Below are 12,071 nucleotides of genomic sequence, written 5' to 3'. Positions count from 1 at the left end.
TTCTGGGTCCCCTGCATTTCCTTATGGGTTTTAGAATCAGTTTGTCAATTTCCGTAAAAAGGAAGAGGGGAGGTTGACAGGGATGGCACTGAAACTGCCAATCAGTCCAGGGGCTGCGGCCATCTGAATGGTATTAAATCCTTCATTCCATGAACACGGTCTGTCTAGCACAGGCTTGTTTTTTTTTTTTTTTTAAAGCACTGACTTTTTTGACTGTGAAATATATATGAGACAACTCTGAAAAATAAGAATATTAAAAGAAAATCTTGATCTGAGAAAACAATAATGTGCTCAAGCATCCCATTACTGAACTGAGAACAGAGCCTAAACAAACAGACCCCAAAACAGGAGAAATGTCCTCATTTTTCACAGAGAGTTCACACAGCACTCCTACCTCCAGACAACCAGGGCAAGTAACTCATTCATTAGGTGAGGACGGGGCCAGTTTCCACATTCTCTCAAAAGGGCAGAATGTTAGCACTAGAAATCTAGAGCAAACCCAGCTTTAAGCACTCCTGGGAATAAAGGCAGCGGAGGAGAAACAGAGAAGTGTTGCTCACCTATACGAATGTCTGTGAAAGACTAAAAATAGACCTGTCAAAAGACTAAATCACGCAACCAAGAAATACAACTATTGATTTAGGGAGGAAAAAAGCCCTGCACACAGTGAGTGGGGAGTCATGTGACACCCCGCCGGAAGTGCTCACACCAAGCATGTTAATCAGAATGCTTACAGGCCTTGTGAGCAGGATAAAGGGCGTTCCTCTCTTCAGCAGAATCAGACCCTTCGCCAGAGACATTAAGGAAGAAATTACGGTTTTATTCTTTGGACCAGGCATTTCCTCACTCAATTAAAACGTGGAAGCAAGTCTGCAGCTGTACAATTTAAAATGTATAAATAAGAGGAACGTAATCTGTTTGACATGAAATTGAATCTGCTTTAGAACTAATTATTTCAGCATCTTTAAGGTGACCTCTAGGTGAGCCAACAAAAGCGGCCTCTCTTCACCTGCTCATACGGGTATTTTATACAATACCCCACCCGCTCATACAGGTATTTTATACAATACCCGACCAGGTAAGGGGGACAAATGAAGTCTGTGTTTTCACAAAACCGAGATTGCAGCTCAATGCAATACAGTCCAAGAGAAAAGAGCCTGTATTTCTGAGGACAAGAAGAATCTAACACACAGAGAGGCAAGTGGCTGGGGGCTGGGCTATCCATGCTACCTGGGCTCTGGGAGACTCCCCATCACAATCTGCACTTCCCTAGAAAAGCCAAGGAAGCCTAGGACTTGACTGAACAAGTCTTTTTTTTTTTTTTTAAGATTTTATTTTTATTTATTTGACAGAGAGAGATCACAAGTAGGCAGAGAGGCAGGCAGAGAGAGAGAGAGAGAGGGAAGCAGGCTCCCTGCCAAGCAGAGAGCCCGATGTGGGACTCGATCCCAGGACCCTGAGATCATGACCTGAGCCAAAGGCAGCGGCTTAACCCACTGAGCCACACAGGTGCCCCTTGACTGAACAAGTCTTACAACATGGGGACTTTCCGTATTTCTAAATCACACAGGTTAAGTGGGCATTTTCTGGATGCTCATAAGGCACATATCCTCTATCCTGTGACATCCATGCAAGTTCTCAGACTTGGAACCATCCGTGACCCTAAGGTTCAGGTGGCCATATGAAGTGTTACACATGGGGTCCTGCCAAGACAGAGAATACCCAGATTAGCAGCAGATTGAATATTTGAGGGACGGGAAAAAAGAGTGATGACGCTGTGTATGTTATACACATAAAGGTCTACTCATTACATCAGAAGTAACCCTGGGATCCCTAAGACCCTAGAACATCATAAAAACTTACACACTTTAAGGGTGCCTGGGTGGTTCAGTTGGTTAAGTGTCTGGTTCAGCTCAGGTCATGATCCCGAGGTCCTGGGATCAAGCCCCACGTCGGGCTCCCTGCTCAGCGGGGAGTCTGCTTCTCCCTCTCCCTCTGCCCCGCCCCCCGGTCATGTGCACGCTCGTGCTCTAATAAATAAATAAATAATCTAAAAAAATGACAACAAACTCACACACTTTATCTGTCTTACCTCTTAGAAAGTCTGTATTCAGATAATTCTTGTGATGAACAGATTGCCAAGGAGTCACCCCTGGATGCTTAAAGTTACTCGACCAAGTATGTCCAAGTACGGCACCTTCTCAGAGCACAACAGGTGGCCCACTCTCGCGGACACAAGCAGGGGCTGGAGGCTTTGCTAGGCAGGCGCCAAGCCACGGTCTAAGAACAGCGCTTTCAAATCTCACTCCCACACGTTCCCCAGTATCTCTGGGTCTTTTTTGAGAAGCTTCTGTCTGATACATGGTGTTATTAAAGTCACATAACCTGGCTAAAGGGAAGAGGCTTGCAGTGGAATAGACCAGGGTTCAAACCCAGGCTCTGACCCTGCTGCGTGGGCGCCAGCAAGTACGCTTTTCTCCCCTCTCAGACTCCCGCTGCACCTGTGGACTAAGCCCAGCTGCCCACAAGCCTGTCTTCTGGATTCTGGTCGCAGTTATCAAGTGCCTCGAAAAACCCCAGAAATGAGGCAAGCAGGCACGGCTGAACCACAGACAGACCCCGATGCCGCGAGGGGATGGGCGGTGGCGTGTGGAGGCAGGCAGTCGGGGAAACGGGAGAGCCGGGGATCAGAAGCGGGGCTAGTCACTGGAGGTTGGGGTGGGGTGGCTCCTAAGTCAGGGTGGGGAGGAGGGTCAATGGGCGAAGGACGGCCTGTCAGAGACAACACCCAACATCCATCACTGCGCAAACCACCAAGCGTGGGAATCACGTGTTTTCTGGGTTCACTCGGGTTCTTCAGCATCTACAAGCACAGTCCCCGTTAAATGCACGAACGAACTAGAACCTACTTCTCAAGATGATGTGTGCAGTGCTTTATAGAGACTCTGCTCTAGGCCTCGTGACTACTCTCCGAGGTTGTATGGCTCCTAACAGTATCAGTCCTGCTGCACAGAAGAAGGGACCAAGGCGTGGGGGGGGTCAAGTAACTTGCTCCACGCCATCCTAGTAGGAAGTGAAGACCCACGGTTAATTCATGCTCTTCTGCTCTGCGGGACAGTTTCGCAGGCTAGTTTTCCTGGTCAGCACTGCCCCACCTGCCCCACCTGCCGGGACCCTGCGGACTCTGAATCCCCTCCAAACCCACATTCCCTCACACGAAGCCGCCCGGCACACACATCCGTCTCTCACACGGGGGAGACACCCGTCCTGGGAGCTCCCCGCCCCTGGAGCTCTCCCCAAGTTTCTGACCCTACCCCCCAGACTGCGAGGCCTTCAGGAGGCCAGAACTGTTATCTATCACTCTGTGTGGTACCTGGCCTAGAGTAAATGCTAAGAAAACAGAAGTCGAGGGCACCTGGGTGGCAAAGTCAGTTGAGCCTTTGGGCTCTGATGGCGGTTTCACGGTCGTGAGATGAGGCCCCCGCATCAAGCTCCGTGCTCAGTGCGGAGTCAGCTTCAGATGCTCTCTCCCGCTCCCTCCCCTCCACTGCTCTCTCTCAAAAATGAGCAAAATCTTAAAAAGAGAGAGAGAGGAGAGAAGAAAATAGGAGTGGAATGTGTGACCAACGAACAAGTCTTCCACGCAGGGCGAACTCAAGGACAGTCGGGCCACTGGGAGCTTGGCAGAGAGACAAGGAAGTGAACACCTGGCCGGAGGGGTGTGATTAAAGCCAGATTCGGGCATGATAAGGAACTCGAGCCTAGACCCGAAAAGCCCTAGCCAGAAGCGAATTCTGGCCGTCACGGATCTCTGCTCCCTGGACAGCACATACTGTTCAAACACATCCCCACCAGACAGGGACACTTGACAAGTGGGAACACAGGGATGCCTGGGTGGCTCAGTCGGTTAAGCCTCTCTGCCTTCGGCTCAGGTCATGATCTCAAGCCCCACACTGGGCTCCCTGCTCAGCGGGGAGGGGAGCCTGCTTCTCTCTGTGCCTCCCTCAGTTTGTGCTTGCCCTCTCTCAAATAAATAAATAAAATCTTAAAAAAAAAAAAAAGAGAGAGAGACAGAGAGAAAGAAAAGTGGGGAGCCTAAAGCTGACATAGAGACACCACACCTGAGATGTCCAGAGTGGGAACATCATTGTGGTTTCAGCCCTCGGGCCTACCAACACTGGCTCCCAGAGGCCGAGCCCTCCCGCCAAAGGCACAAGTCTGGGTTCTCAACAGCGAAGGGCAGAGAAGCCACACACCATCATGAGGTTTTGTCAGAGAACCTGGCAGACTGCAGTGGACTCTGTCCCACAGGACCCCACTGAGATGGGACGTCTGTGGATGGGGAAGCAGGAGGAGGCTCACGCAAGAATGAGCAGTACTGGAGGGCTCTAACTTTCCCAGGTGTTAAAACTACGATGCACATACAGGTATTTACTACACAGTTATTTCTTCTATAAGCCTGAAAAATTAAGTGCAAAAATCAAACATCACAATCTTCTTTACAGACAGCAAGAATACCAAAAACACGAATGCCAGGGGGTATGGGGGCACAGGGATCATAACGGCACAGTCTTCTTCCCAAAATGTAGCTACGGGACGACAAAGAAAAGCAGCCCAAAGCCACCATATACAAGAGCCACGTTCTTCACGAAGACCACATGACTGAGGTTCGAGATCCGCAGGAAGGAAACAGGAGAATGGCTCCCACCAATCATCAGTGCAGTTTCCCTGGGGCACGTTACCTAATTCACATGAACTGAAATTCTTTAGTTGCTTAACTGACTGAGCCACCAAGGCACCCCGTGAACTGAAATCAAGTAGCAAGAATTTTGTAAACGTTAAATAAAAACTAGCAACACCTTCAGCTTTCTAAGTCTGAGAGAGAGAGAATCCAAGAAAAGGGAATGAGAGCTAAATAAGGAGAGAGCCCAATGGTCAATTCTTGCTGTAATGGGAAGAGATGGGACCGCAATCAGAGAATGTTTTTAATAATATATTAAATTCCACTTATCCACATTTCCTTCTTCCTGGCGCCCGTGTTCAAAGACCATCCGATCTATGGAATACCGTCATCAAAAAGCAATGCAGAGCATAATACAACAACCAGTACAACACAACCGCAGGCAGGAGACTGGACAGTTCCATCTTTGGGAAGAAAGCCGAAGAGGAGCAGTAAAGAAAGTTCTTACGATTCCCTCTGTGCAGTCTTGGGCAGCTGGGCTGGTCAACAAAAACACACGAACTCCACAAACCATAAAGACGTCTGGTGTGTGCTGGTGGATTTGCTACACTTTTCTGCAAAGCCATAAATCAGCAGCCGATGACAGGCAGTTTCCCCAAACCTCCTAATTCGGCTCAGCCCAAGTAAACATGGCCTTTGTACTGTGCCCAGAGGACCATTCAACTCCAGCCTCTGCTCTCCTCTATTATAAGCCTGAGCTTGGCTTTGTGGGTTTGATGTTCCTTTTCAGACCAGAGCAGCTCTCAGCACCCCCAAGAGCTGGGCTAGGGAGCCGGCTGCTCTGACAGGGTTGGGGCTCCCACACCTAGCATCAACGCTTCTAGTCACACCTAAGCCACTATTTTCTCCATACTCCAAGATCTTTCTCCTTTTTATCTTTCTGCTTTTCGCCCACGTTTGAGAACATCAAAGTGTCAGAATCTATATTCTCCAGACTGGGAGGAAGCCACCATCCCATGGGTAATTTCAAGCACTCGCATACGACCTCGATCTGCCAACCTCACTTAGCTGACCCATGTCTACCGAAAGCCTAGTCAATGAGCAATATGGTCCCACAAGGCGATGGCCGGCGAGGCACAGAAGGCAGGAGGGCATCCTCAAGCTGCTCAAGGTCTAGCTAGAGAGAAAGCATCTGTGCACTTGAAGATACAGCCAATAACCCATAAGGAGTCTGTCCTGATTGAAAGTACAGGAACTCAGATCACCGGGTCTGGGGTGAGCAGAGGCGGTCTCCAGAGGCAGGGCTGCGGATGGCCGAGCAGCACATGAAGAATCCAGCTAGGCAGCGGAAGGGGAGGGAGGGGGTGAGTCACTCCGCTTTCATGAAGGGACAACAGCAAATGTATAAACCTCAAGCCTGGAAATTTTCCATTCAGTAGTATCTGTGAATCCCAATTCTTTACCCTTTAATAAAACCCAGAGAAAGGGTTAAAATTAAAAGTGCTACTGGCTATTAATGTATGCATGGAAGGAAGTAATTTAAATTCATGAAGAAAGCATGCAAAACTCTCCAATTGATTAAAATGCTGAACTACTTACTCTCCTAGACTTCGGTCACAAAGGTAAATGCATTTGGGAGAGAAACAACAATATTCAGTTATAGTACAGGAACTTAAAATTGAGCATGCCAAACTGCCCATCGTGAATCTCGCGCTCTGCTAAGTAGTTTGATCATTATTTATCTGAAATCAACTAGCTATACATTTAGATACACTCCTTGATGTACAAGGAAGGGGATTATGTTAAATTTCATATTATAATATCCACCCTGCAGTTAAACAGATCATAGAATTACCTTAAAAATTTACTTTTTAACATGTTTTTAAAAATCCTCCAAAACACTGTCACCGTGACTGTGTCAGCATGCACGAAAGGGATTATAGGAAAGAGATGATCCCAGAGAAACTGAGGGCTCCTGCTCATGGAAATGCCACTGTAAGAGCGTCTAGGTCCCCATGTTTTACAGAGCGGGATCTCAGGGCTGGGGATGCGGTTGGTCACCCGGTACCTGGTGATGCCCATGTGGGCTGTGGCCACATATACAGGGCCACGGAAATCAGAAAGTTCCAGGCAGAAAATCAACAGCATTGATACCGAGTATCTATATAACAGAGATGTTGAGAGCTGCTCATCTAAGACTAGAGAGCAGAGAAGGGGTTATACACCGCCATGAAGGCTGGGTCTCCAGTAAACAAACACTCACCCCATGAAATAAACAGATCTAAAAAGATGGGTTTCAGAAAACCAAACTTAAGAAGCAAACCAAACACTTGGTGCTGGCCCAATAGAGCCCCAGAGTGGACCGTGAGCTCCTGGAGGACCTGAATGTCACATTCCTCTGTCCCAAAGCCTCCAAGACACAGGTATACAAGAGCCATCTTTCAAAATTAAATCCCCTCACCTCTTTCTGTTCAACCTGCAAAGCTGATTTCAGAATATCTCGAAGCTGTATCAGCTGCCTTCTTTCTTCATCCTGGGCCTGTTTGATCTTTAAAAAACAAAACAAAGAGAGAAGCAGGCTGAGGTGCAGGGAGGTGCTGGAGGTCACAGGGCGTGGCCACAGAAATGCAACATACGCCTCCCTCCCCTCCCCAGCCAGGACAGAGACCGCCACCGGGACTCCAGCGTCCACGGGGCACCACCCGACTGTCAGCTTGCAAACATGGGATCATACAGAAGCAACGTTTAAATCAAAGCATTCGTTGCATAAAAACTGTTTCAACACTCATTTCTGTGGGAGGGAAGCCGCTTACTGTGTGAAGGTCTGTTGAAAGTGTCTCAATGGAAGGCTTGAGGCTCTCAACTGCTTTCAGTCCATCCTGGAAAAAACTAAGAGGAAAAAAAGAGACAGAGATAGTGTTCCATAAAAGAGGAAACGATTCTACTACATGGAGAAAACACTCGTTTAAAAGAAAGTGAGTGAAGTCATGATGTAATTCCTGGAGGAAAAGACTGTGTGAACCAAACTTCAAAATATCAGGCAAACAAAGAACAAAATGACACTTAAATCGGCAAGAAGTGACAGAAAAGTAAGCGTAAGTGTTTATAATTACTCTTGACCCATATGAAAAGAGCCCTAAATTTTCAGTGTATAATGGGAAGCAGGCACCTACTGACAAAAGGCAGTGAGGGCTCTGGTTTGGGAATGGAAAAGTCTGAGGTCAGAAAAGCATGGGACGTAAGTAAGAACTAGACACTAAGAAACCTTCCCGGACAGTCAACAGCTAAGTGGAAAAGAGAAGGCGGAGGGGGGAAAAAACAAAAAAACAAAAAACCCCCAAAACAAAGCGAGTCTGATGCAGGTGAATGGCCACACCCCATCTATAGAGTAGGGAAACGTGGCTGGAGAACGTGAGATCACATATCAAAAGGAAACTTTTTTTTTTTTTAAGATTTTATTTATTTATTTGACAGAGAGAGATCACAAGTAGGCAGGCAGGCAGAGAGAGAGAGGGGAGGAACAGGTTCCCTGCTGAGCAGAGAGCCCGATGTGGGACTCGATCCCAGGACCCTGAGATCATGACCTGAGCCAAAGGCAGAGGCTTAACCCACTGAGCCACCCAGGTGCCGTCAAAGGGAAACTTTTTAAAGCTCAGAACTCCATGCTTGTGAAGTCATTTATAATAAGTGATGCAGGAAATATAAGAGGAGCTAGACAAGTTTCCCTGCACCAATGGCGGGTTGATGTTCTCAGCACTGCCTCTGATGCATGCCATAGAACCTTCTGAGGGGAATGCAGAAAACTTTCCCATAAGCTCAGAGCAAAGTTCAAAACATAACAAGGCCTGTTATGCCTGTATGATTTGGCTTCAGCCAAATCTATGTCCCCAAGCTTCTATGTCCCCAAGCTTCAGGTAGCACCATTTGCCCCTTTCATTCACTAGATTCCAGAGGTAACAGCCTTCTGTCAATGGCCATCAGATCCTTCCTGCCTCAGGCCCTTTGCATATGCTATTTCAGTTTTGCAGATATCTTCTGTTTTGCCTAGATTATTCCCACCCACTCTTCAAACTTTAAGTTAGCTATCACTTTGTTAGTGAGGGTTCCATGACCTCTTAAAAGAAGTCTCCTTGCTATAATGCCTCAGAGCACTGTCTCTTGCTTCAAAACCCTTAGCACAGGGCACCTGGGTGGCTCAGTTGGTTGGGCAGCTGCCTTCGTCTCAGGTCATGATCCCGGAGTCCCAGGATGGAGTCCTGCGTCAGGATCCCGGCTCCCCGGGGAGTCTGCTTCTCCCTCTGACCTTCTCCCTTCTCCTGCTCTCTCTCACTGAATCTCTCCCTCAAATAAATAAATAAGATCTTTTAAAAAACACACACACAAAAACCCTTAGCACAACTAGCATTATGTAGTCATTAGGGTGATTATTTAAAATATACCCATCCTCCCTTGGGTCCAAAGTTCTAGGAGGGTGAGGACATGGTACCCACAAAGCCTGGCACATTTCAAGCACATGGTATTTGTTGAATGAAAACATAAATTAATGAAGGAAGGAAGGAGTCTCCAACTTCAGCCAGGTAACTGGAAGGAGATGATCTTCAAAATGTGATCTGGGTCTCTCACGTGCTCATGTGAGGTGACGTTTACCAACTCTGAAATTCAGCAAGGGTCCTGCGGGACCTTCCCAGGTGAAGTATGCAAGGAACAGACAGGGCTGTGAGGGTAATGTGGCACGACACTGAATACAGTAATTCCAAGGAGGAAGGAAGAGGGAAATATACACACAGGATGTGGGTTCTGAACCATTACTAGCCACGCATGAGGAATCACAGAACCTGCACTATGAGAATGTTCAAACCTTATTTTTAGATATATGCATAACTCTTTACTTTATATTCTCATCCCTAAATTTTACCTAACGCTTTTTTCCTGAACATGGAATATGCTTGGGATACGGCAACAGTGACTTCTCCAGGGCTCTGTGTCCACTGTCTTCTGACCTCTGAGACCCTGAGATTATGACCTGAGCCAAAATCAAGAGTCAGACACTTAACTAAGCCATCCAGGCGCCCCACGCACCCTCCTTTTTAAGGCATGCTTTGGCACCTAGGTATGCCCTCCCTCAGGAAAGGAGTTTCAGGCCTTAGAGAAAGTTTCAAAGAAAGGGGCTCTGTCACCGCTTTGTTGGCTATTACCACTGTGACATTTTTTTTTAATTTTAATTTTTAATTTTATTTTTTTATTTTTTTAATTTAAATTTTATTCTCTATATCCAACATGGGGCTCGAACTCACAACCTCGAGATTGAGAGCACATACTCTACCAACTGAGCCAGTAAGATGCCCCATCACTCTGACCTTTCCCTTTTTTCCCCCTTTTTAAAGCAGATTTTCTTTATTAAAAGAGAAAGAGAGAACAAGTCGGGGGGAAGGGCAGAGAGAGAGAGAGCAGCAGACCCCCGCGCCGAGCAGGAAGCCCGACGTGGAGCTTGATTCCAGAACCCTGAGATCGTGACCTGAGCCAAAGGCAGACACTTAGTCAGCTGAGCCCCCCCGGCCCCATGGTCACCCCCACTGTGACATTTCTAAGTACAAACTGGCACATTTTTCAGGGTTGAACCATTAACACTTTCCCACGCTTCAATCAATGCTTACCATCAATATTACTAAATATCAATTTTGTTTTTTATTAAATGTTTTCTCCCCAGCCTGACCAAACTCTCAAGCCTTTAAAACAAGCCCACTGAGATTCAGTCTTCAAGTTCCCACCAAGCAGGGTGGCCTCTCCCTCCAGCTACAGGCTTCATGAGAGAACCCCTTCCTCATGGCCCAAGACCCACCTGTCCTTTGCACCCCCAGCCTGTGTCTCATTCAACGGCATATCCCAGGTACACCAGGCAACAGCTGGTCAGCGTGGTTCTCAGCGGGTAACAGCTCAAAGAACAGGTGAACTCAACATTCGTCACCACTATTTAGAACACGGCTGCTTTTGTTTTATTATCCTTTTAGAGACTGCCCTACTTCTAGACTCCATTAGGGAAGAAAAGCCTCAACCTTCAGCAGCAAAGGCTAATAAGACAGATTTTAAGGCTATTCCAGGAGCTAGGCAGAGATGCAACTTCTTTCTTTAAGTGAAATAAAGAACAAAGAACGTGAAAATACTTCAAGAACACTGAAAGTGAAAAGCAAAAATGAATAAAATAGATATCTAGGCGGTTCTAAGGGTGACCACCAAACATGACTCCAGAGTCTAGTCTACACCAAGAGGTCTCTTCATACCTGCAGAGACAGCGGCGTGGGAGAACGGGTGGTGGCCACGCAGGCTACCCCAGGGTCATCGGCGCACAGCGCCCACGTGGGGTGAGGACAGGAGACTGGGAACGCTAACTGGGGAACACGCAGGAGCTCCCAGAACAAACAATGCACGGCCTCATGGTCCTTTGTCCAATGGCTGAGTCACTCCAGCTCTGCATTTTATCCCCCAGACTGGGAATGAGGAAAGTCAAAGCTGTGCAAGTGAGCTGAAGAACAGGCAGCGCGCACACACACACACACACACACACACACACAGGAAGTAAGAGAAGATTCATCGTTTTTAAAGGTTACTGAGCTCATGCCCATAAAAGGCCAACTAGTTCACTTTTCCAGAAGTAGTCTGTTGCTACCCAACGGATCAGTTTGGGCAAAATAAAGAGAAAAAAGGAAATCCCAGAATAGTATCTTAGAAATAAAATATTAGCAAGGAAGCGACCCACTTCCTAATCTGCCTCACACGAGGTTACAAGCATGAGAACCGAAGAAGTCATCTGCATGGTGATCACAAAGTTAGGATTTTGAGTCTCTATAAAATAGTTCGTCTCAGAAATTCTACAAATTAGGGGTCTTTCTCCATCCTCCACGACTCCTCCTCCAAGCCCGGAGCCCTTCCTCTACGCCGGGGCGAACCACGCGGCACAGCTCCCTTCGCTGCCGGACCGCAGCTGCTCCACAGACGCAGTCACCCATGCTGCATTACAAACCCCAAAGTCGAGCTGAGTTCAACAGTGCAACTCGCCGCTACAACTCTGTGCCAGCTACATGTACCACGCACTGAAGATGAAACAGATCAGGGTCATGGCCTCATTCCACAGAGAAGACCCAGTTTGGTGGGAGACACGACAGTGTGAAAGACGCCATCCTGGAGATACAGAGCGGGTATAGTGATGATGCCGAAGGAAGAGAAGTAATTCCGGCAGGGGAAGACCGGGCGACTTCAAAGGAGCAGTAGTTAGGTCTTAGGGACGACCAGAAGCTGGGGGGAGGCACAAAGGGAGCAGGGCGACATTCTAGCAAAGAGAGCTGTGCGCGACAGTACAGCAGCGTGGGACACAGCCTGTTTGGGGACAAGTGAC

At 47.6% G+C, this 12,071-nt stretch overlaps 1 protein-coding gene across 4 annotated transcripts in view; it reads right to left on the bottom strand.

Moving 5' to 3' along the window:
- Window positions 1–12,071, bottom strand: part of ASAP2 (ArfGAP with SH3 domain, ankyrin repeat and PH domain 2) — a 170,072-nt gene that overhangs the window by 51,842 nt on the left and 106,159 nt on the right. For 2 of the 4 annotated variants that reach the window (XM_045979582.1, XM_045979584.1), the window contains exons 8-10: window positions 7,495–7,570; window positions 7,143–7,229; window positions 6,281–6,289 (exon numbers count right to left, since the gene is read on the bottom strand). In XM_045979582.1, coding sequence (XP_045835538.1) covers window positions 6,281–6,289; window positions 7,143–7,229; window positions 7,495–7,570 — 172 coding nt within the window. The remainder of the gene's footprint in view (window positions 1–6,280; window positions 6,290–7,142; window positions 7,230–7,494; window positions 7,571–12,071) is intronic. The other 2 variants (XM_045979583.1, XM_045979585.1) reach the window with 1 other exon arrangement.

The sequence above is a fragment of the Meles meles genome, chromosome 15, assembly GCF_922984935.1.
Source record: "Meles meles chromosome 15, mMelMel3.1 paternal haplotype, whole genome shotgun sequence".
Taxonomy (NCBI): Eukaryota; Metazoa; Chordata; class Mammalia; order Carnivora; family Mustelidae; genus Meles; species Meles meles.
Note: the sequence above shows the minus strand (reverse complement) of the source record. Positions and strands in the feature narration are given on the sequence as shown.